Here is a 22,236-nt window from a genome sequence, read left to right as displayed (position 1 = left end):
ACCTTAAGCATGGCTGTAGGTTGAGGTTTGTGAGTGAAGATCTTGCTCACACTGCCCACAAATACTCTTCTGATTTTCTAAAGAAAAGGAGAACGTGTGTAGTGTTAATTAAACAAGCAGGCATAGAGGACACCCAAAGTGTTTTGTCTGCAGAAAACTAAACTAAAAGCCCTTTTAGTTCCTGTAGCATTCTGCCAGTTCCTCATTAGGATTATCAGGACTGGGATGGGGAAATGCAGAATAGACCAGAAATCTTTGGCAGACCCTCCCTTTAGCCATAACCAAGCTCTGGCTCTGTGTGTAAAGTGCTAAGCAAAGCTCTGCACACCATAGCACCCCAGGGAGCCTTGCTGGGGCTCTGAGAGAAAGCACAGAAGAGGCAAGTCAGAGGCCGAGAGAGCTTATGGTCTTGTTTTGGAGAAGGTGAGTGTTAACTGGAATGTTTGTGGCCCTTAAGGTGCACACAGATGTGAAAAGTCCCCCTTACAGGGACTCAGCATCACCTCGAAGAAGGGCAGTGTTTCTGGGGCTGTTGCTTTTTCCCTTGCGGATGAGGTTGCCTCGCTACCACGGGTTACAGTCAAGAGAGTCTCGCGTGGCTTCTCCAGGGCCAGCAGAGTGCTGCCTGCCTGCCAGGGGTGCAGCAAACTGGCCCCTGTGCCAGCTGTGCTGGCTGTGCCCCATCCCCAGACAATGGAGCCATCCATCAGCAATGCCTTCAGGAGAGAGTCTGCAGCGAGGTTGTGCAACACTTCCTGACCGCATCGGCCGCTCTGTCACCAGCGCCCTGGTTTGTGCCAGCAGCAGCCGGAGCGGATCTGGCCACTCCACTATGGGCACAGGAGGGACGTGCCAGCTCCACCTGAGGGCTGGGCAGGAGCTGCTGGGAGCTATCCCAGGCTGCAGCCAGGTATTAGAGAAAGAGGTACCCAGTGCTGGTTGCAGTTACTCTGCAGTGAACCTAAGGGTCTGGCTTGAACCAGCCCAAGATGGGAAATTCAGAGCTAATGCATAAATGTTCATCAGCATGAGCTCATTTATGCTGTCCCATAAAATCAGCCAGTTCTCAGGCACTTGCACAGCAATGAAAGTTGTGCCTGAGCTTTTGTGGGAAGAGTTGAGTTAGCATTCAAGGGAGAGCAGTTACCCCAGGAAACACCGGGACACTGTTCTGCATTGTCAGAGTTTTCTGATTTATTTTTTTAACATTATACAGACAAAATAGTGGCTATTGTGTAGGCACGTGCTGTCTATTAACAGAGATCAGGAAAGGGAAATAAACCACGCATTACTGAAGAATAAGATCATGATTGTGGTCAAGTGGTGGCAGAAGTTTTTTTTCTCTTTGTCAGGCTGATTTGTAAACATTCTTCAAACAACTGTGCAGACAGCAGTGCCACAGCTTCTTGAAAGGAAAGCAAAGACAAGGAAAGATTCCTCTGCACAGATGTTTTACAGTAACCTCTTAGACCTGTCCCAAAGTTATCTGGTCATCTGAAGTTGTCATTGCAAGCTATGATGCACATGTGGCCTCTTAGCAACGCAGTGTAATCAGGCTGTAATTTATATTTTATCTTCAGTGATGATAGCACTTAAAAATGTTTTGTGGTGGATTTGCTCTTTGATGCATGGTAAGCTCCTGTTAGCATTAATGGGAGCAGTGTGTGCTGGGGAGGGGGAGAGACACCTTCCCCCTGACTTCAAGTCAAGATTAATTATGTTTTGCTTAGCTTATCACTGTGTGGGATGCCAAAAGCAATGTACAACTGAAAATTTTGTGGGTTTTTAAAATTTGTGTTGCGTTTTTTGTCACCTTTTTGACCATTTTTGATAGTTTGGTCCTGGAGAATTGCAGGATGGGGCTGCTCTTTCAGAGGCTGTGTGTTCAGTGTCTTGCCATGCTTTCAAATCCCTGCCTATTTCCTGCCCTTGAGCAAGGCAGCTGCCATAAAGCAAAGGGAAGCATGTGGCGAGTGTGCTCCAAAGATGTTGGAATGAATCAGTTCAACCAGTTTACATTCCAGCCTGGAAACCAAACTTGCCTTTGACTTTGGGTTCCCTGTGGAACTCATTTCTCTCCTCAAGAGTCCTCTCTAAGTCTCTTTTTGTGTAGCTCGGCGTGACTTGTACCTCGGAGCCCATAGTTTTAATATGCATTTTGTCTGATCCAATATTGTGTCTCCACTGGTGGTCAGGAACAGATGAAGAGTGATAGAAAAGGCTTGACTATTTGGGTTTTTTTCATGTGTGACTGCTTTGTCTTTGCAGACAAAATGAATGGCACCCAGGGCTGCTGGCCTACAAGGTGGTGTGTAGCCACCAGTTCTCGTTGGCTGGTTTGGTCTGGCGTTCATGGGATGGGGTCCATCACATCACAGACAAGTGTTATAATTACCTCTAATAAGGGTGTTTGCTCTTGTGAAGCAATTACTAAGCTGCACTGGAAAATGCACAGGATGTGCAGCCAGCATTTGAGCTACAAAATTAAAAGAAGCTCAGACTGAAGTTAGATGAAAGTGAACATATTTATCCATGTCAGACTTCCTACCATTTTGCACGCTCATATTGATTTCTTTTGACACGGTCTTCTTTTATTGAGTACCGTATATTTTTTTAAATCCCTTACCGATAACAGTACCTGCTAAGGGCAATTGTAAAAGGAAACTAAGGTATATTAAACCTGCCTGGAGTCAAAATGTAATCTAACACCTGTAGTCTGCAATTTGTCATCACTTCATAGATACTTTTTCTTTTTTAATAACAGTTTTGGATTTCCCTGAGTTTTGACCTTAGGATACTGTATAATCCAAGAAAAGCAAGGAAACTAAACCGCAGTCTTTAACACAGCTTTATGGTGTCAAGGTGTGAAATCACTCTGTGAATGAGCCCAAAGAAAATACTTCCTTTGGTGCTGCAACTAGTGCTGCAGTGTTTACCCAAATGAATGTATTTTTGCAAGGGAAGAAAAAAGAGTAGTCTTAAGAACCACATTTTTAATAGGAAAGAAATGAACACAGGTGCAAATTGTAACTTCTGCTACAGTTTCTTGTACAGACATTCCTAGAAACCTGTAAAGAGTCTTGGCTGTGTAATCAATGTTCTTACCCCTGTGAGCCCCAGCCTGGGAGGCTGAGGGTGGAGGCCTGGTTATGGCAGCTGCTGCCTCTCTTCTCTTCTTGCACATTTCTGTATGTGAAGAGAGACCAGGGCTAGGGAGTGTAAGCCTGTTTATTTGAATAGATAATCTCCTGTAGATTATTCCTGTAAACTCTGGTAAGAGGGACAGCATCTCCTTCTCAGTGTGAGATTTTGTTGCAACAAAATGGAGTTTGTCTCTTCAGTAAAGTCTTACCAGGATAGCCGGGCACTGCATGGGAGCTCTCAGCTTACAGAGGTGAGGTGCTGCTCAGTAAAATGCAGCTGAAAACCTTGTTTAAGCCTGTCTTCTGCTGTGCCTTTGAGCTCAGCTGGCCATGGGGAAGGAGCTTTTCCAGTGGCTTGCTGACAGGAGGGGTGTGGTGAGTTGTTTTTGCTTGGAGTCAAACTGGTGGCAGCTCCTGCTGATGAGCCGTGAGCAATTGTAAGGGCAGTAACAGATCACTGGTGTTAGATGCACGAAATGAGGGTTCTGCACCTATGTTTTGTACTGTGGGTCTGTTCTCTCTGCCTTTATTTTGGAGTCCTTAAGCAGGCTAAAGTCTTGCTGTCTTTGGCATAGAAGTCCTTGATGTGATACAGTGTTACGGCTGACTATGAGAACAGTGTAAAGGTGAAGAAAAGCTGAAAGGTGAGACCCCACCACTGAGACTAGATTGGTAGAATTATTTGGTTTGGAGAAAGACCTGTAAGATTATCGAGTCCAACCATTAATCCACCAATGCCAAGTCCACCACTAAGCCATGTCTTAAGTGCCACATCTGTACATATTTTAAGCACCTCTAGGGATGGTGCCTCCACCACTTCCGTGGGTAGCTTGTTCCAATGCTTTACAACCCTTTCACTAATATCCAATTTAAACCTCCTCTGGCAAAGAGAAGGCCAGTCCATTGAACTTTGCTCCTTGTGGGTTTGGGTTATCAAAGTTGATATTGACTATCACATGCCATCAAGGTACCTGTCAGTGCTCACATTGACTGCACAGAGGCAGATGGTGCCTTTTCAGCAAGGGCAGTTTCTGTTGCAAATGCAGAGTCTTTCAAGAATGTAACATTTTTGGTGTTTCTCTTAGCAAGGGGCACCTCATCATCTCAGCAAATCCCAGCAGAAGGGAGCTCTCATGACTGATCCTCTCTGCAAAGGGAAGGGCAGAACCACACTAGGAAACAAAAGAGCTTGGGGTTTTCACATAGAAATGCAGTTCCCGATTCCAGTGTGCTCAAAAGGCTGTCCAGGCAATGGAGGGTGATGTGTCCCAGAGCCAGTGTTTTCAGCTGGTGCCTCTCTGCTGGTGGTGCCCGGGTCTGTGTGTGTGTTCCTGCTTGGCTCCCTTAGCCTCTCACCAATGTCATGTGTGTAGCTCCAGCTAGAAAGTGGGTGGAAATGGAAATAAACATCAGTGGCATAGTGAATCCAGCCAAAATTAAATACAGTACAGGCACAGACTGCAATTGCTTGACGTTCATCTTACAGCTGGGTTTGCTCACCTCTCTTTTCTGTGGGAATGCCAAAGTCAGCTTTCTCCTGAGGGAGCACATGGAAACATGGGGAGTGGATACATGTAAAACAGTGCAACAGTCCCTTCCCCCGATAATTCTTGGCTTTGGATTTTAGATAGACCACAAACCCTTAGCTTATTACAAATAATCCTGATCACTCCCGTAATGATACACTACATTATATACTCTCCTAAATTCAATCATTCAATATCTCACTTCCTTCCCTGTAGGCATGTACTATTATATTTTACACATGGCTTCCAGCTGCTTTTCATTGTGGCCTTCAAATCATATTTCAGTACAGTGCGATCTAAGACCAGTCACTTTATCATTTAAAGTCAACTTCCATCACAGTCATTTTCTTGCAAGTTTTCTACCAGGGTTGGTGAATTTGTTTCAGAAAGATAAGTTTGTCTGTGAGGAGAATGTCTACCTGAATGAACCTTCATGGAGCAGCATCTGCCAGAGATACTTTGTTCTGAAATGTTGAAAGGCAGCCATGCCTATCTGTAGAGTTTAAGAATTAAATCTCTTGAAGGAATGAAAAGAATAAATCCTCTGGGCATGGAAGGAAATCTGTATCTTCACATTTGATTTGAAAGTAGATGAGAAGTCAGGAAGAGGAAGGGAAGTCAGCTCCAGATGGTGCAGGCTGTGGAGGAGGAGGAGGAGGCTGCCCCACCTGTGGCTGGGGAGCAGTGGGGAAGGGCATGTGGGGTGGAAATGGGAGTGGGGAAGGGGGGCATGGGGCCTTCTGAGCCCAGCAGCAGCTTTCCTGGGGAAGGGAAAGCTGAGCAGGGCCATTGTTGTTACCCTTACCTCAGAAGCCCATCCTTTGGTGGTGGTGCTTTGGGGTAGGTTTGGCCGCCACCGAGGGGTCACTGGGAAATGCACCCTGTACATGGAGGATCAGGGATGTTTCCTTCTTGGCAGTGCAGAGACAGAGCAGCACTGACCCAAAACGCAAAGAGATGTGGCAGGGCGTGCACAGCAGTGTGTGAAGCTGCTGGAAATTTTACCTGCAGATGTAGGAGCCTATTAATGACCCAGGATCTAAAAATCTGTAACTCCAGGAATGGTCCATTTCCTCTGTGAGGCTGTGGCATGCAGAGCCAGACATGAAGTAAGCCAATCACTCAAACTGGCCAGCATACTCATCAATCAAGGGTAGTTTAAAGCAAATATTTAACATAAAGGTAATCTGGGCTTCATATTGTACTGTGTGCTCAGCAGTTGATCTGGTTTGCACAGAGTGCTCTCTGTCCTGTCAGAAGGGATTGTAAAACTGACCACAGCCCAGATCTGAAGGACATCCTGTGCATTTATCCATCTCTCTGTATATGGCTAAAGTTCTGTTGCTGAAAAATATAATGATGCTGAAATCCTTTGTTAATGATACTGGCAATCTAGAGGAGACCCCCAGAAGTTAGTAAAATAATAAAATTTATCTGTTATAAGAGCAGATTTAGTTTTTTCATTTCCTAAGATAACAGGAGGTGAAATAAAATACAACCTTTTTCAAGTGTTTTACACTGATAACACCCAGGTTTTGCATTTTCCCTTTTGGAGAAGGTGGAGAGGTCACTCTGGAAAAGGAAGGGTTAATTGAAATTATTCTTCCCTCCCGCACTCAGCCCTCTCTTTGGCTGATTGCTTTATAGATGCTGTAGGCATCTCTTCATCTCCTTCAAATTAAACATTTTACTGCTGCTGATCCCGTATTTTGTTGGATTTTTTCATCATTATATTTGATTGGAAGTCTTGTAACATTTTTCAAGCTGGATCATTTCTCATGCTATTTGTCAACTGAAAAGGGAAAAAAAAGCCCCTTTCCAACTCCAACAAGAATGAACTGAGTAATTCACACCCTTTCTGGATGTGTTTCTATCTCTGTTAGATGCTACTTGAATCCAGCTTCTGATTAGCAATGCTGCTTGCAGCGTTCTGCGTGACGCTGTCTCTAAGTTCCCTGGCAGTTTATTTGTGGTGTTAAATCCTTTCGATTTTGGCTGCTCTGGGCCGTACTTTGTCAGGGGACGGGGCCAGAAGCCACAAGAGGGGAGGCTAGGTGGGGTCTGTGTGACACATTTATGGGGCTTGGTCCCTGGCTAGAGCCAGCGATCCTGGCTCTGCTGCCTTCAGTGCTCCCCGCTGACGTAGGTACGGATCCCACCCTCATCTGTAACCCTCTGTTTGGAAACGTCAGCCCTTCTCTTTGAAAGCAATCCATGGACAAAAAAGAAATCCTCAAAGAGCAGCTGAACGATTCCATTCATTGGAACATTATGCTCTTTTATTGCAAGAGATGTAATAAAACATAAATCAGATTATCTGTCATTTCCATTTGAGCTCCCCCTTTTCCCCCGTTCCTTGGTTAGCCATTTCTGTGGCACCCTCAGTATTTACGTGCTTGGGAGGAAAATGTTCACGTTGGCACCGAAACAAGTTTGTGGTGTTTCTGCCCTGCCTCAGCTCTCGCCCGCGGGCGGCAGGTCTTGTGCTGGCACCTGCTCTCGGCTGTCCGTGCGGGGCTGCTCCGTGTTGGGCTGTTCCTGCCACTGTCCTGGCACGGCTGTGCCCGTGGGGACAGCAGGATGTGCAGCTGTGTCCCTGCACGGCCAGCCCTCGCTCACCCCCGCTGCTCAGCGAGGCACCGGGACGTGGTGCCGGCGCTGCCTCCGTGCCCGGGGAGCCGCAGCCCCGCGGGGAGCAGAGCCCGGGCCGGTCACAGCATCCCCGGGGATCAGAGCCCGGGCCGGTCACAGCATCCCCGGGGAGCAGAGCCCGGGCCGGTCACAGCATCCCCGGGGAGCAGAGCCCCGGCCGGTCACAGCATCCCCGGGGAGCAGAGCCCGGGCCGGTCACAGCATCCCCGGGGAGCAGAGCCCGGGCCGGTCACAGCATCCCCGGGGAGCAGAGCCCGGGCCGGTCACAGCATCCCCGGGGAGCAGGCCCCGGCCTGCCACAGCATCCCCGGGGAGCAGAGCCCCGGCCGGTCACAGCATCCCCGGGGAGCAGAGCCCGGGCCGGTCACAGCATCCCCGGGGAGCAGAGCCCGGGCCGGCTGCAGCCCCGGCCGGTCACAGCATCCCCGGCAGGCTCAGCTCCTCGGCGGTGGGCAGCGCCTGCGGGCTGCGATCTGCTTCCCAAAAGCTGTGACTGGAGATGGCTGATGTTACAGATTGTTATGGCAGGAACGTTTGATGGAGGAAGTGAATAAAGGGCTCTTCGGCACAGAGCTTTTTCGTTTATTTGCATAACAGGCTGATATTCCACAGTGGACTTCCCTCTTGCGGTAATAACTTGACTAGTGTAGGATTTTACTGGGGGTTCGGTATGTGTGTAAAATTCAGTGCAAGTTCTCAGCATATTTCCATTATTTATCCTTGTGGTTTTGGTTGTTTTTCTTTAGAGAGCATTAATGTAAGGTTGATTCTCTGGATGTTACAGTTTGCAGCAAAGCCATTTTCTTCTTGGATAAAGAGCCAGAATTCCCTCTTAGTTGTGGAAGAAAATAGTTATCCATATTGATTTTGTTACCTTTGAGTGTCAAGCTCTAATAATTATTTCCCTGTATCTGAAGAAACCCCTGGGCAAATACAGCCCTCAATCCTGTAGGGGATTTTTTCTGTTAATCTCCCTTGTATAGATTTAGTTTTAAGGAAAGCATATGGAGCTCCTCTGTGTTTTGAACAATTCAGAGCAGGTATTTTTTCCCCTGGAATCAAAGGGTTGCACGAGGCCCTTTCTTAGTCATTTTAAGTGGCTGTTAGGAAGATTAAGAGCTACATATGCTTTCTTCAAACTTGCCGAAAAGGAGATACTGTGGGTGAAAATCTGTTACAAGACTGCAAAGTGTGTTTGCCCAGAGGGTGTTTCAGAATGGAGGGCTATTATTATTTGAACTCAGAACTCCTCCACTAGTGAAATTACTATAGAGAAAGTAATACAGAGAAATCTGTTCAGGAGACACATTAAAGCCACCTATGTCAAACAACTGAATTGACTCTACTGTCTTTCTTGAGAGAAGGGAAATCTTAACAAATCTCTGCACTTATATTTTTTTTCTTCCATAAAGTAGTTGTGATGGATTTTAATGCAAAAGCATTATTCATAAAGTAGAACCTGACAATCCCACATGTGCCTAGGCCTTTGTGGTACTTGAAATCTTGAAGAAATGGTCAAAGTCTAGCCTGAAAAGATGAGAGGAAACAAGGATGGGTAGAAGAGGAGCAAAGCAGGAGAATGACTTTTCTGGGATGGGGCAACTGGCCAATCATCTTGACCACGAGACTGTAATACCTTTTGACTTAATTTTTATTTTGGCTATTTTATATTTTTAATTACTTATATTTTGTATTTCTTACTTATTTTTTGGGTTTGCATTTATTTTATATAATTTGCCTTTTATATCACTTCCTCCTTGCAGTCTGTGGTTGTGCAGACAGGTGTAGCTGTCTTACAGGTGAGAAGGGCAGTGGAAAATGCACATTAATTGTACTTTTCTTGACCAGAGCAAAGGAGGTCCTGTGTACAGACCTGTTCAAGTGCCCTTATGTCAAGCACCGTGTGGGTCAGCATGTGAAGTGTGTGTCTGTTTGATCTTATAGGTGCTGCACAGACAGCAGTCCCAGCCTGCCAAGGAGAATTCCCCACCTAGAGAAGAGGCTCCTCCTCCACCTGCTGAGGACAGTTGTGCCAAAAAGCCAAGATCCCGCACCAAGATCTCCTTGGAAGCTCTGGGTATCCTTCAAAGCTTTATTCACGACGTGGGTCTGTACCCCGATCAGGAAGCCATCCACACCCTCTCTGCTCAGCTGGATCTCCCCAAACACACCATCATCAAATTCTTCCAGAACCAGCGCTACCACGTAAAGCACCACGGGAAGCTAAAAGAGCACTTGGGAACGGTGGTTGACGTGGCAGAGTACAAGGATGAGGAGCTGCTGACGGAGTCGGAGGAGAACGACAGCGAGGAAGGCTCTGAGGAAATGTACAAAGTGGAGGCTGAGGAGGAGAATCCCGACAAAAGCAAGGCGGCTCCAGCAGACATCGACCAGAGATAATGTGAGATAGGAGTGCAGAAAGCAATACATTGATCCAAGGATTTTCTGGTTTTATTTTTGATTTTTTTGCTCGTTTTCCTTTTTGTTTGTTTGTTTCCGTTGCGCACGATCCATGTGCAAACCGAATGAATTCAGCATTGCCCGATCAGACTCCGCCTTGACACAGACACTCGAGTGTTACACTTGCTACATCTGACTGAAGCAATCGTTGTAGTCACATAGGATTATGCCTTCATCAATCTTGCACTTATGAAAGGGACAGCTAGCAAGTAAATGGGAAGAAAAAGTCCTATGAAATCAGTGAAGGGAAATTTACAACTTTGTGTGTGTATATATATATTTACATAATATATATATATATATATATATATTAAATTGCATGGGACGGAACTTTACAACCTGAAAGTATAGACTGTGAAATTAGTTCTTTAAAGATGAGACTTGTTTATGTTTTAAAACCACTTCACAATGAGTTGCTTTGGCTTTTTGATAAACTGCCTCCTGCTCTCAGGGTGTGGTGACTGTTTTTGAATTCCTATTTATTTTCTATGTTTATCCCTGATTTTTTTTTTTCATTATTATATGGCTTCCTATCTGGCAACTTGATGGGTAATTTTTGAGGTATTTAAAGACATAAATCAACACTGCCAAAAAAAGAAAAGAGGAAAAAAAGAGAGAAAATAGAAAAACAAATCAGGGCACCTTAAAAAGAAAACTAGTAAGTTAAAAGTACTTTGAACACAATGCACACTTATAAGGATACAGCATGTTCCACTCTCCAGATAGTCCTTCCTGTAGTGAACAGATGAGTTTTCATGGGATTCAGAATGACTAAAGCAGAAGTGCAGTGCATAGAAGACTTGTCCATTAACGAGGTCTTTATAGAAAGAGAAAAAAAGATAAATGTGTTGAGATTTGATGTATGGAATTCATACTATCAACCACATTTTACCGTGGATTTTATTTACCTGTTCTCTGTTTCAGATCTTAAAATTTATAAGCTTCCTTCTTGTTATTGCTTTTTGTTTATACTGAAGTGAAACACACACACACACACACACACACACATACACATATGTAAAGTTACATCGAGACACACAATGCCACAATCCCGAGAACCCTGGCCAGGTAAATCGCTGACAGCCCGAGGGTTTGCGTTGCTGCCTTGCCGCTCGCCCTCCTCGCAGCCTCCCCGAGCTCCTGTTGTAGCTGGGCTTCCTCGTGTCCCGCGTTCCGTGCCAGTGCAATGAAGTGTTTTCAGCCGCAGGTCCCGCCGGGCCGAGGCTCGCAGCCTGCCCCGGTAGCAGCTACAGAGCAGAGCCTGTCCCGACTGACTCTTGGATGGCCCGAGCGCTAAAGCTGCAGTCTGCCATAGCATCCACCCGCTCTGAGGCACCCCGTGAGAGAGACGCCAAGTAGCATTTACTTTTCACTTCGTGCAATGATTTCCGAGACAAAGACCTCACCTTGCAGCTGGATTGATTTCAGACGCCTGTAAACTGCAGCCATAACGGTACCGACAAGGCTTCTGGCTTTTTTCTTCCTTTTTTCACATGGGCTTTTCATGTAATCTTGACAAAGACCTCATGCAATATCACTTTGAAAGTTACTTTCTGTTTACTACACCAGGCAATGTAATATAACTGTTAATACTATTTATATATTTGAAAGGTATAAAAGGTAGGAGTTAAAAACTAAAAACAAACCTCTACGTGTAGATATTTACTCAGAACAGACAATATACAGGGAGAAGACGTTGCAATACAAGCTAATTCTAGCTGCTCAATAACCTCTGGAGTTTTTATGAGATTTTTTCAGAGCTAATGTTTGAAACATGAGTATCTCTGCATAAATTTCATATACCTTTGCAAAATTATGGTGGGTTGCTTACTTAATGCCCCTTTTGCTCTTCATCCTTTAGTTCTGTAGTATGCTGCAGCTTTAATCAGAATTTCGATGGTTGCTGCTTTATGTTTCTCTCAGAGCTACGCTTTCAAAACTGTCTTCTTATCCTGTAGCTGAAATCACTCCATACATTTGAAAGGAAACTGAATTTTGCCAAGCTATGTAAGTTGTTCATCTGATGATGGCATCGACATTTGGTATCTTTTACACTTCAACCAAAAATTTTATTAGGTATTTTTTCAATGCTGAGTCTTGCCTTTTTATTTTTAATTTCACTGCCAATTTTGCAGTGGTTCTAAGTGAATCTGTGGGCATTTTAGCCTGTGGTCTTGCCAGAACTTTGCGAATTACAATGCATATATGTCTATTTATTCAATATCCATCATATAATATCTATTTGGAGAAAGAAACTTTTCTTGTAGTGCCTCTTAACAAAGCACAATTTTCCGCCTTTTTTGTGAAATAAAAAATAAAAAAAACAAATTGTGTTTTATTGCGGTATCAACAATGTGAATAAGGATTAACATATTGTAAATGTTCATTTTTCCATGTAAATCAACTTTATCTTCGTTATCACTAAGTGATAATTAATTTTTAACTTATGTGCATTGTTAGGCTGTTAGAATTTTTTGGTTGTTGAAATAAAACGCATTCAATAAATATGACTTAATTTGTCAAGTAATTTACTGGGCCTTTTTTCTTTTCTCCTGAGTTCAAGTGGAACAAGGTCTGCAAGATGGAGGGGGCATATTTTTGCCTGTTGAAAAAAGCTTTGATCAATATTATTGGATCTTGAAAACCTGCATAAGGTTTTCAAAACCTGGAGCTGGCACAGGTGACAGATGTGTACGACCAGGACTAACCTGCTGTGCCAGTGGCTCTCTGCACTCGTAGGTGCCTGCACTGGGTGTTTCTGGTGGGGTCAGAAGGAGGGTGGGGGTGCCCTCAGCCTGTCGGAGAATATACTCAAAACACACACTTAAAGATCCACTCCCAGTCTGCTGTCTTCTTTCACTGGTAGATTTTTTTTCTGTTTATAATTAGAAAGCCACAAATGACTGCGTGTCAGGAAACTTTTGGAGCACACATGTCCATGGTTAATGGACATAATAAAAGGCTTTATTATATTTATAGCAGGGCATCCTACTGAGTGCGTAGAGGAATGCCGGAAGGATTGATGTATCTGAGAAATGTGTGAAATGTTTTTGGGGAGAATACAGATAAATGGAAAAAATTGCTCAAAATTCTTAAGCTAACAAAGTGGTAAGTATCTGGATTCAATCCTAGCAGACAAATCATATACTGCACATCAGACTTGAGTTGTCTAGGAATTGAGGTACAGCAATTTTTAAGACCATTTTTTATTTTTTCTGTAGTTCCAATACAATAGTTCTTCCCTTTTTGGTGTCTTATTTATATTCTATATAAAATGTCTATGTGCTCTCTTGAGAAAATAAGAGGAGGTTCAGGAGTAACCACATCTTTGTGTACCCAGCCACCTGCGTGCCACTTGTATTTAATCTGAGACCAGGGAAAACCAAGCATCTTTCTGTGTGCTCAGGGAATGTCTGGGCACCTGAGGCTGTGCACAGCAGCCTTTGTGGGGTGCTGTGCTGTTCTCTGGGGTGCACACCTGCTGTCCCTGCACTCACCCCTGAGGGCTCCTGGGCTGCCCGTGCCCTTCCCGTGGGAGCGCTCGGCTGGCACAGCCAGATCTGGTGCCTGGCTCTGCTGCCTCTGCTCTGAACTCTGGGCAGTCTTTTGCTGGTAGTGGCCCAAGGCTGGGGCTCTGCTGGCCTTCATGGGCATGGGAGGTGACAGAGGGCACGAACTGGCCTTGAAAACTTCTCCTGCAGGTGCTGTGAGGGTGCTGATGGTGTTGGATTGGGTGTCTGTCCTTTCTGCCTGCCAGCAGGACAAGAAACTAAAGGAGAAGCAACACTCACTTCACTGGGAGAGAATTTTATACATGAGCCCTCTGTGTGTGTAGCCAAATAATATTTAGAGAAAGACACACTCATACACAAATACTTTAATTGGGGGGAAAATCCTATAAACATATGGGTTCTTCTTCCAAACCGTAAAAAAACCCCCAACATTTAATAGCTGCTATAGCAGAAATATTTCTATTAATGCTTCTATTTCTCTATACTTTACATGCTGCTTCTCCTATTTGTTGTTCATGTATTAGTCATCCAGACATATGTATTTCCAATTTCAAACCTGTGTCAGTGAAAAATAAACATACTAAGATTAGTTTAAAATGTTTTAAGATGATGAACATACTGACTAGTGTCTCAAGTTCATTGTTGCTTAGATAAAAGTATCCACTCAATCTCTTTCCACTTATTTAATTACCAATTATTTGCTCTAGACTAAACGGATTAAAATCCCTCAATGATGAAATTTTGTTTCTATCCTGAACCTGTTAAACATAGAGGGATAAAAGCTGGATACATTTGACAGGGAGCAAATGGCATCTTAAAATCATAAACGAATCATTACAAAAAATCTCCACTTACAATATAAAGTGCAGTGATTAATTAAAGATGCAGTTTTAACTTATTTATAGCCATTAAAAAAACATACTGGTTTTAACACAAAATAACACAAGCCATGTCATCCAGGGGAGAGACACTGGCAGCCTGAGACTTGGGGAGCAGGCAATGTGACAAAGCCAAGAGGGAACAGCAAATGCAGGCCACACCCTTGAAATCTCTGGGAAAGTTCACAGAAGCAAGGATGGAGAGAGGTGGCTCTGGCATCCCTGCCAAGACCCCCTTGTTTGTTGCTGGCATGCAGACAGTGCAGGAGTGAGAGCCCCATCTCTGGGATCCAGGAACCTGTGCTCCCTCCTTGGCGGCGGTGCGGGCGCTGGGAGCTTGCCAGAGGCAGAGCGTGCTCGGGGTGAGTCAGCCCTACCTCAGGCAAAGAGAGCACGCGGGTGAGGGACAGACAGACAGCAGCGCTTCAAGTGCAGACTTCTGCAGGCTTTCCCCTCCTTCCAAAATTTTTGGTTGTTGTTGGGAAACGCTGGTCCTGCTTGACTGGGAGGGGTGGCTCGCTAGAGCCGGGGGGAAGGAAGGTGGTGGGAGGCAAAGTGAAGCTCACCTGCTGGGCTGTGAGCTGTGGCTGCTGCTCCCTGGCAGGTGTGTCTTTGGAAGGCTCTCCTGAGCACTCCCCTCCGCCAGGGTCAGGGACACACAGCAGGCACACCACGCTCCAGCCCCGCAACTGCTGCCTCTGTCTGCAAGGCAGCGCTCGCTCAAGGAGAGAGTCATCCCCTCTGTCCCTTGGAAGGCTTTCAGGAGCTCCAGCTGGTTCCTCCTAAGAGGAGTGGTGTAATTTACCCTTCAGAAGGGATCTGGTCTTGATTTGAAGACCTCAGGAGCTGGAAAATCACTGTTGCCCTCAGTAGTTTGTTTGAATGGTGGTTTCTCTCCCTGCTAAATCTTAACCATATTCTAAGGGGGATTTGGCTTTCCCTTCCTGGTTTTGTCTTTTGTCAGGCTTTTCTCTTCTGGGTCAAAGTTCCTGGTAATGAAGGATATTTTCTTCCCTCAGAAGTAGCTGTCCTGATCAAATGAATTTTCCTGAACTGAGGCCTTATTGTTCAGCTGTGGCTGTTTCACAGAAAAATTTACTTTGGCTGGTGAGGAAATTCCCCCTTGTACTCCTTTTGAGAGTCCATCGAGATAATGACAGAAAGAAAAGCTTTAGGAAAAAAAGGCTATTTGCTGCTAGTGAGGCTGGAATGCTCACAGATAGTATCTGTCACATCTAAGGTATCCTTAGTTCTATTCTGCATAAATGCTACATAACTGTAGATTTTCATCTCATAGCCATGAAGAATGACATTCCTTGGCATGGGGCAAAGATCTCCAACAAAATGTTCTCAGAAAAGAGACTTTATTTTTATGACCAATCCTAACAGTTTTGATTTGCAAGAGCAGAAATGCAGGTGGTGTTCACTCCCGTTACAGCACCAGACTAAACATGCCACCAGCCAACGTCTCCTCCTGAGTGAGTCTGGGCACAACTTTCAGCCTGGGGCTTTCTGGCGAACTGGCTTCCTTCAGGGTGGGAAGGGACAGCCAAACACAAACTAAGTGCTCATGCATGGACCACAATCCTTCTGAGATAGAAAGTTCTGTCGACCTCTGCAGAGGCGACACCAGTCTGAGCCCTGTTTGAGGTGTTGTCAGCAGGCCAGTGCCTGCCTGTTCCTTAAGCCGTGTGCTGCGGGTCTGTGGTCTCATGTTTAAATGGATGTGCTCCATGCCACGACAGGACTGCAAGCACAAAGTTAACTGCTGCCATTGCCCCAAAGCACAACCAATCACACAAAAGCTGTTTTCCATTGCAGTGTTCATCCGTTTCCTGTCACACTTCTCTGTGCACTGCAGAGCTGTGGAGGTGGCAGGACACAGCGCTGGAGGTGATGCTCAGCCTCGGGACATCTGCTCTTGGGGAGAAATATTTGAGTAGCCTGAGCATCAACCATGATGCCTGAGCAGCAACAACCACCATGATGTCCCCTAACAGCTTCCTTACAAGAACACTTAGGAGGTGACATCTCCATGGCCCCAGTTTGAGCAGGTCAGTGGGACCACATTCCCTTGGCTTTCAGAGGGAAGACAGAGAGCACTCTTCCATGCCTTAACAGACTGTTCCCTCCTTGTCCAACCTTGGTCCTCCTTTACCTTATGATGAAGTACATGCTACACTCATCACAGACTCAGCTATTTATGATCAGACATGACCAGAGAAAAGTTTGGAATGTGTTAGCCCTCGAGAGGAAAAAATGCAGCAGATTGGTCTCATTGACATGAAGGAGACTCTTGCAAGGGAAGTGGAGCAGGACATGACCAGCAAATGCAGTCCTTCACCACAGGGTTCAGCCTTTGGTTTCTCAAACCCACCAAGTCTCCTCTGTTTGTATTTAAAGGCCATTTGTCTCCCCTATTTGTATTTCAAGGCTGTTGCAGAATATCATTCCCTTAATGGATCTATTTTCACAAGCCATTTAGCATCATTTGTTCTGTGTCAACATTGTCCTTTCATTTAATTTCCCCCACCCAGCGTCCCTTCCTGACCTCTGGCCACCCACCACCCAATATATTCATAGACAGCAACTGCACCCCCTGCAAGCTGGGTGTCCCCGCGCCGAGCCAGCCCAGCCCTGTCCCAGCTGTCACGGCCGCGGTGACAGGCTCGGCTGTGCTGGGGCTGCCTGCGGGCAGGAGGCTGCCGGGCCCCGGGGAGGGGCAGGAGCTGCCCCGGCCCACCGAGAGCCCTGAGGAGCTCTGACAGAGCCCTTCGGAGGAGACGCTCAGCCCCAGGAGAGAGAGAAGGGCTTGCAGCTGCCCCGGTAATGAATGGCTGGGACACAGTCCAGGCAAGCCCGTGTTCCAGAAACCCCTCAGTACACAAGGGAAAACCAGGAGCGTCCCATGCAAGAGAGGGAATGAATGACCACAGCGAGTAGCTACCAGCAAGAGAGGCACGTGGATTGACCACCACGGACTGGGAAGGTATCTGGAGCCATTAGCTTCTCTCTGAATGCAGGGAGATGACAAAGCACGGGCTGTGAGCACACAGGACACAGAGCATGGCACAGTTCCCCAGTGGAAGCCAGCTGCTCTTGGAGGAAATGAGCCCCAGTGCAATGCGGGCAGAGGAACAGCATTCTCAGCCCTACATGACACGGCTGCTGGGTGCCCTGCCCAGGCGGTTGTGGCTCCCACACCAGTGAGCCTGGAGCTAAGGAGTTTCCATGCTGGAGAGTGGGGCTGAGAGAAATAATTGGGATCTTTTCCTCTTTTTTCTTGTCTTTCAAAATACTTGCATGGCAGCCGGGTGAATGCTGGTTTCATAATTGATGGACATGGTCTTGGCAATCTCCTTTTGAAGAGCCATTCCTTGTCATATAAATATCATCTATCAGTGCCCATTGTCTTTATAGTGATCTTGAGCAAACAGTTTTATTTTCAATCAGGACATCACACATTGATCTAAACACTCATCTGTAATGGATCAATTTACATTAGGAGAGCAGTATTGTAGCATTGTTGTTCATTATATTGAAAGAAGTATATGTTTAGTTACAGGCTAAAATCAATTAAACAGCCTTGTGCCTTTTGCTGTGAGAAAGTCAACAAGCCAGTCTATCTTGGACAATTATCCAGCTACAGCTCCTCTAAAAGAGGCCTCCAGCATCATCCCCTTCCTCCCGAGTTCTCAGTTTCTCACTCAGAGACTTATTTTGCAATGTTTTTCCTATTGTGCAGTCTAGTAAAACACTCTCGGCTAAAATGCATGTGAGAGAAATGAAAGCAGTCTTGCACTGCTGTTGTGGAGGGGACTTTCCCAGGGCCAGGCAAAACCATGTAGCCAAAAGGGAAACCTGCATTCTCACCAGAAGGCTGCCTGATAACACACAATGGAATATATTGGAGATGCTGAAAAATGTAATGATACTGTTTGTATTTTTGTAGGGGAGATCATTATCTCCAAGGAGCCCTGATTTCACTGGAGGAAAAAAGGAGGGAGCGGGAGGCAGGGGAAGAATTTGTACCTTGGGCTACTTTTTCTTGCCCTACTGCAAGAGAGAAGACTGTGTTGAATGCTGGAGACTTTCTGACAAAGGGAACATGATTTGAGCTGGTGGTGTATCTGCAGAGAGAACTGGAACCTGCAGTTTCAAAAGCAAAACACATAGGGGAACTGCAGGGCAATGCAATGATGGGATTTGAGGAGCACAGTTCCTGGGGCTCTGGTGGATGTGATGGAAACAGAGGAAGGCATTACGTGCCCCAGCCCCCTGTCAGAGGCCTGTGGCAGAAGGGAGCATGTCCTTGTGCCCTGCCTGCTGTGCTGTCACTGCCACTGGGCCGGGAGCAGCCGGACTCTGGGCTGCCATGCAATTCCCAGCTGGCTCCCATGGCTTTCTGCCTGCTGGCAGCGACTGACCAGGCCCATGGGACAGGGCAGCAGTGCTGGGAGGGCCAGGCTAACCATGACACTGCAACACTCGATGAATGTCATCAAGGTTTTTGCTTTTCCTTGTGCAAAACCTGATGAACTGGCAAAAGTTATCAGCAGGGGTAGACTCTTACTTTGTGGTCGGAATCCCCTCGTGACCCGACCTGTGCTATGAAGGACTTGTATAGCATTCCTGATTTTATATATGTGTGTGGATGTGTATATGTTTTTTTGGCTTGAGACTTCGCCCACTCCTTTCCTACCACTGAGGTCACTCCAACTCATCTCACTCTTTCATTATATGCACAAAACACTGCTGCAAAGCTAATAATAATAATGAGAAGGAATAGCAGATATTACAAAGCTTATTAGGAAATTGATCTTTGATTTGATCTTGAATAAAAAGGCAGACCTCAAAACTGCTGGAGCCATTCAGTTAATTGGTTATTGGCTCTCTTGAGTGATTATATCCACCCTGGTTCCACCAAGTTCAGCAGGTCTCGTGCTGGTCAATTAGCCTTTGGCATCCATGAAGGGAAAGGCTTCATTCAGGTTTTCTCAGACATTGCTTGTGTAGCATAAGGCGGACTGAGCAGGAGAGGTTCCCCATGGTCTGAATCCTGCACTTGAACTGGCACCAAAAGGGTATTTTTGTTGTAGCCCAGCCCTCTGAAAAGGTGGAAGCTGTTGAGTGGGAGGCTCTGCCCTGCAAAAGAAGAGCACAAGGCAGAGGGTTTGGGAGGAGCACTGCACTTTCCTCCAGGGTGCCCTTCCCGCAGTGTGCGCAGGGCCTCTCCCGCGGGATGAGCAGTGCTGGCTGTGTGCATGGATGGATGCTTGATCACACTGGGCCTGCAGCTCACCAGTCACTGCTGCTCCGATTCCCTCAGCATTCCCAGGGCTCTGCAGAGCTACACAGCTGATGCCATTTAGTGGCTTTTCCTCCAGAGTGCTCCATCCTGCCATCAGTGCTGTGCCTTGCCAAAGGGCTCCAGCGCTTGCATTGCTATGATGCAGACCCTGTAATAATAGTGGTTACATCCAGAGAATTCAGTTCAGATTTTAAAACCTCATCAAATAGTTAATGACTGACTATTTCAACACAGCAGTTCCTGCAAAGAGAAGAGAGAGGGAGAGGGAAAAGTTATTCATGTCCCATCTGTCTGGAATGCTTGTCCCCTCCCTCCCACCCACTGAGTCACTTCCTCCCTTTATATATCACTTAAAATTTTTCCTTTCCCCTTTAGCTTATGATTAACAGGCATTTACTCTCTGCAAATCGTTCTCTTTTTATGATGCATGATCAATGTTAGTTAAGGCTCTATGGAAAAAAGAATGTATTGTCTTGCAAATGCATGTATGTGGTAAAACACAGCATATACTGCATGTATGGCATGTAAAGAAACACATCAAGCACTGCAATACAGAGCTGCTGATCCAGCCTTCCCACCTGAGCTACACAACTTGCAGTGCAGCGCCCTGGCTATTTTGTCCCCCAGCCCAAAGGACAGCGGTGTGCAGGGAGAGGTACATGGCTTGAACTGTGAGGTGAAGGTGTTCCAAAGCACCAGCTCAGCCCAGGGAGGGGTGCACTCAGCTCTAGGACCTGACCCAGGTGGGTGTGTGGGATGGGGCCACTCAAATGCTTCAAGGTGTATTTGTGAGGAGGTTTGGCTAGCTCAGCCCACTGCTTCCCTGCCGGGGCTTGAGGCAGCTCTTTTACTGAGCAGGTGGTGAAGGGCTCAGAGGAGAGTGGCAGGCAAGAGAAAGAGGTGGTCTCCTGGGATCTCTGCAGCCTGTGGGTATGTGCTGACCTGCCACCCCAAGCAGGGGAAACCTACCTGCAGCATCTTGATGGAGGAGCAGGAAGGACTACAGAAGGTGAGAATGCTGGTGGGTTCATTCTGAAAGCAAACAGGATAAAGAGGAGGAGCCTGGATGCCTTCTGAACAGGGATGAGAGATGGTGGGGATGAGTCTCTAAGCTGTAAAATAGATGAAGACTAGAAGACGGAAACTTGAACCTCCTTGGACAGGTTATTTGAGTTACTTGAGGTTTCCCAGTGAATGGAGAGAACACGAGGTCCTATGTTATGTAGTGCAAAACCTTGTATGTGTTCACTTGCTTCAGCCTTTTTGCACGTGGCTCAAAGGGCGGGTGTTTATCTATTTGGCACTTGTTACTCTGATGATACAGGAAAGTTTTGGTATTCAGGGATGTCAAGTTGACACAACTTCTTAAAAAAGAAGTTTCAAAAACAAACACTTGAGCAGCTATCTGTGACTGGGGGAATCCCCACCCCAGGGAGACACCAGCATCATTTTGTCCAGCTGTCAGTTGCTGTTCTCTTTTTATGATCATCTGCAATAAGGTTCCAGCAACTTTTCTGGTTTCTGTCAACTGCCCATAAGCTGGTGGCTGATGCAGTAACCTAGGTAGTACATCCACTCTGGGATGCACTGAAGGATGGGGCACAGATGTGTCACAGACCCTCTGTAAAGAGCCAGCTTGGCTCCTGCTGGAGGCTTTGGCTGTGTGTGGGTCCTGCTGGTTCAGTGCCTGCCTCCCACTTCAAGAAGCTCCCTGCAGGGATGCTCCATGCTGGGCTGGCACTGATCCTTCAGTGCCTCTGTTTTATTTTTGGCTCTGACTCTGTGTCCTGTGGAAGTAGCTGTCCTGGCCTGTGTGTTCTGTGGTGCTGGGACTGGGCTCATGAACCACGGCCAGGCCTCTGAATATTTGGTATCTGAGAAGTGACTTTATTTTATACACGTGGGTGATGCTGCAGGTGGGCTGAGGGTGGACCTGCATTTGTTGTGACTTCACAAATCATGAGCAGAGTGCACTGAAACCCCAGCAGTTTCCCTTGAAGAGCAGCACCTGAGAGGAATATGTGGGTCTTGTAGCTTTTATGACACCTAATAGACTGTAAAATGGCCATTGAATTTTATTGCATTTGTGGGAGACTTGATGAGTCCAAGGATGGCGTGCTGTGTTACTGGAAGTCAAATAACCACTGATGCTCCTGTTGCTGGGTGGCTTTTAAAAAGGGAAGTTTGTTAGTTTATTCTCCCATGCCTTTGCTCCAATGGGTAGCTATACATTTTCAGAAATTTTTTCTTCCACTTTATCTATTATTTTTTTATTTTTGGAAACAATTTTACATGTATGAATGTGGGGACAGCATAGCTACTCTTGTATTATGTGGCAAATTAACTATTTCATTAGCCCCAGGGCAACCTTAGGAAATAAGACAATAACCTCAGTTGTTTATTTCCCTGAGAGATGTTAATGATTAACTCAGAAAAGAAAAGTAATTCTTCTATCTGGCCTACATAAACTTTCATAATTCCATGCAACAGCAAGATAGCTTTAGGTAGTTTATGGTATGCAAAAAGCTAAGCTCTGTAACCTTACTGTGCAGATTGGCTCCTGGAGAACAACTTTAGCCTAAGACTTTAGTACTGCCAGCTGGCAGAAGTGATCCTATATGTGAAACTTTAGGCTGAGCCAGAAAAACCTGAGTTCAAATCTCTTGCCAGGGATTGTAGGATAGAATGGTTAACCTGATTTTATATTTTTGGATAACTATCAAGTGCCCGAATATTTATAGCAATAAATGTCTT

At 45.9% G+C, this 22,236-nt stretch overlaps 1 protein-coding gene across 1 annotated transcript in view; it reads left to right on the top strand.

Annotated features, from left to right (window-relative positions):
- The window catches only part of SATB2 (SATB homeobox 2), a 128,482-nt gene extending 116,204 nt beyond the window's left edge, over positions 1 to 12,278 (top strand). The window contains exon 11 of the mRNA XM_054277672.1: positions 9,266 to 12,278. Within this exon, the coding sequence (XP_054133647.1) occupies positions 9,266 to 9,721 (456 nt within the window). The 3' untranslated portion in view covers positions 9,722 to 12,278. The remainder of the gene's footprint in view (positions 1 to 9,265) is intronic.
- The last annotated feature ends 9,958 nt before the right edge of the window (positions 12,279 to 22,236 follow it).

The sequence above is a fragment of the Melozone crissalis genome, unplaced genomic scaffold (genome assembly GCF_028551555.1).
Source record: "Melozone crissalis strain CALT ecotype California unplaced genomic scaffold, PUWL_Pcris_2 ptg000023l_1, whole genome shotgun sequence".
Classification (NCBI taxonomy): domain Eukaryota; kingdom Metazoa; phylum Chordata; class Aves; order Passeriformes; family Passerellidae; genus Melozone; species Melozone crissalis.
This window is presented reverse-complemented; position numbering and strand designations above follow the sequence as displayed.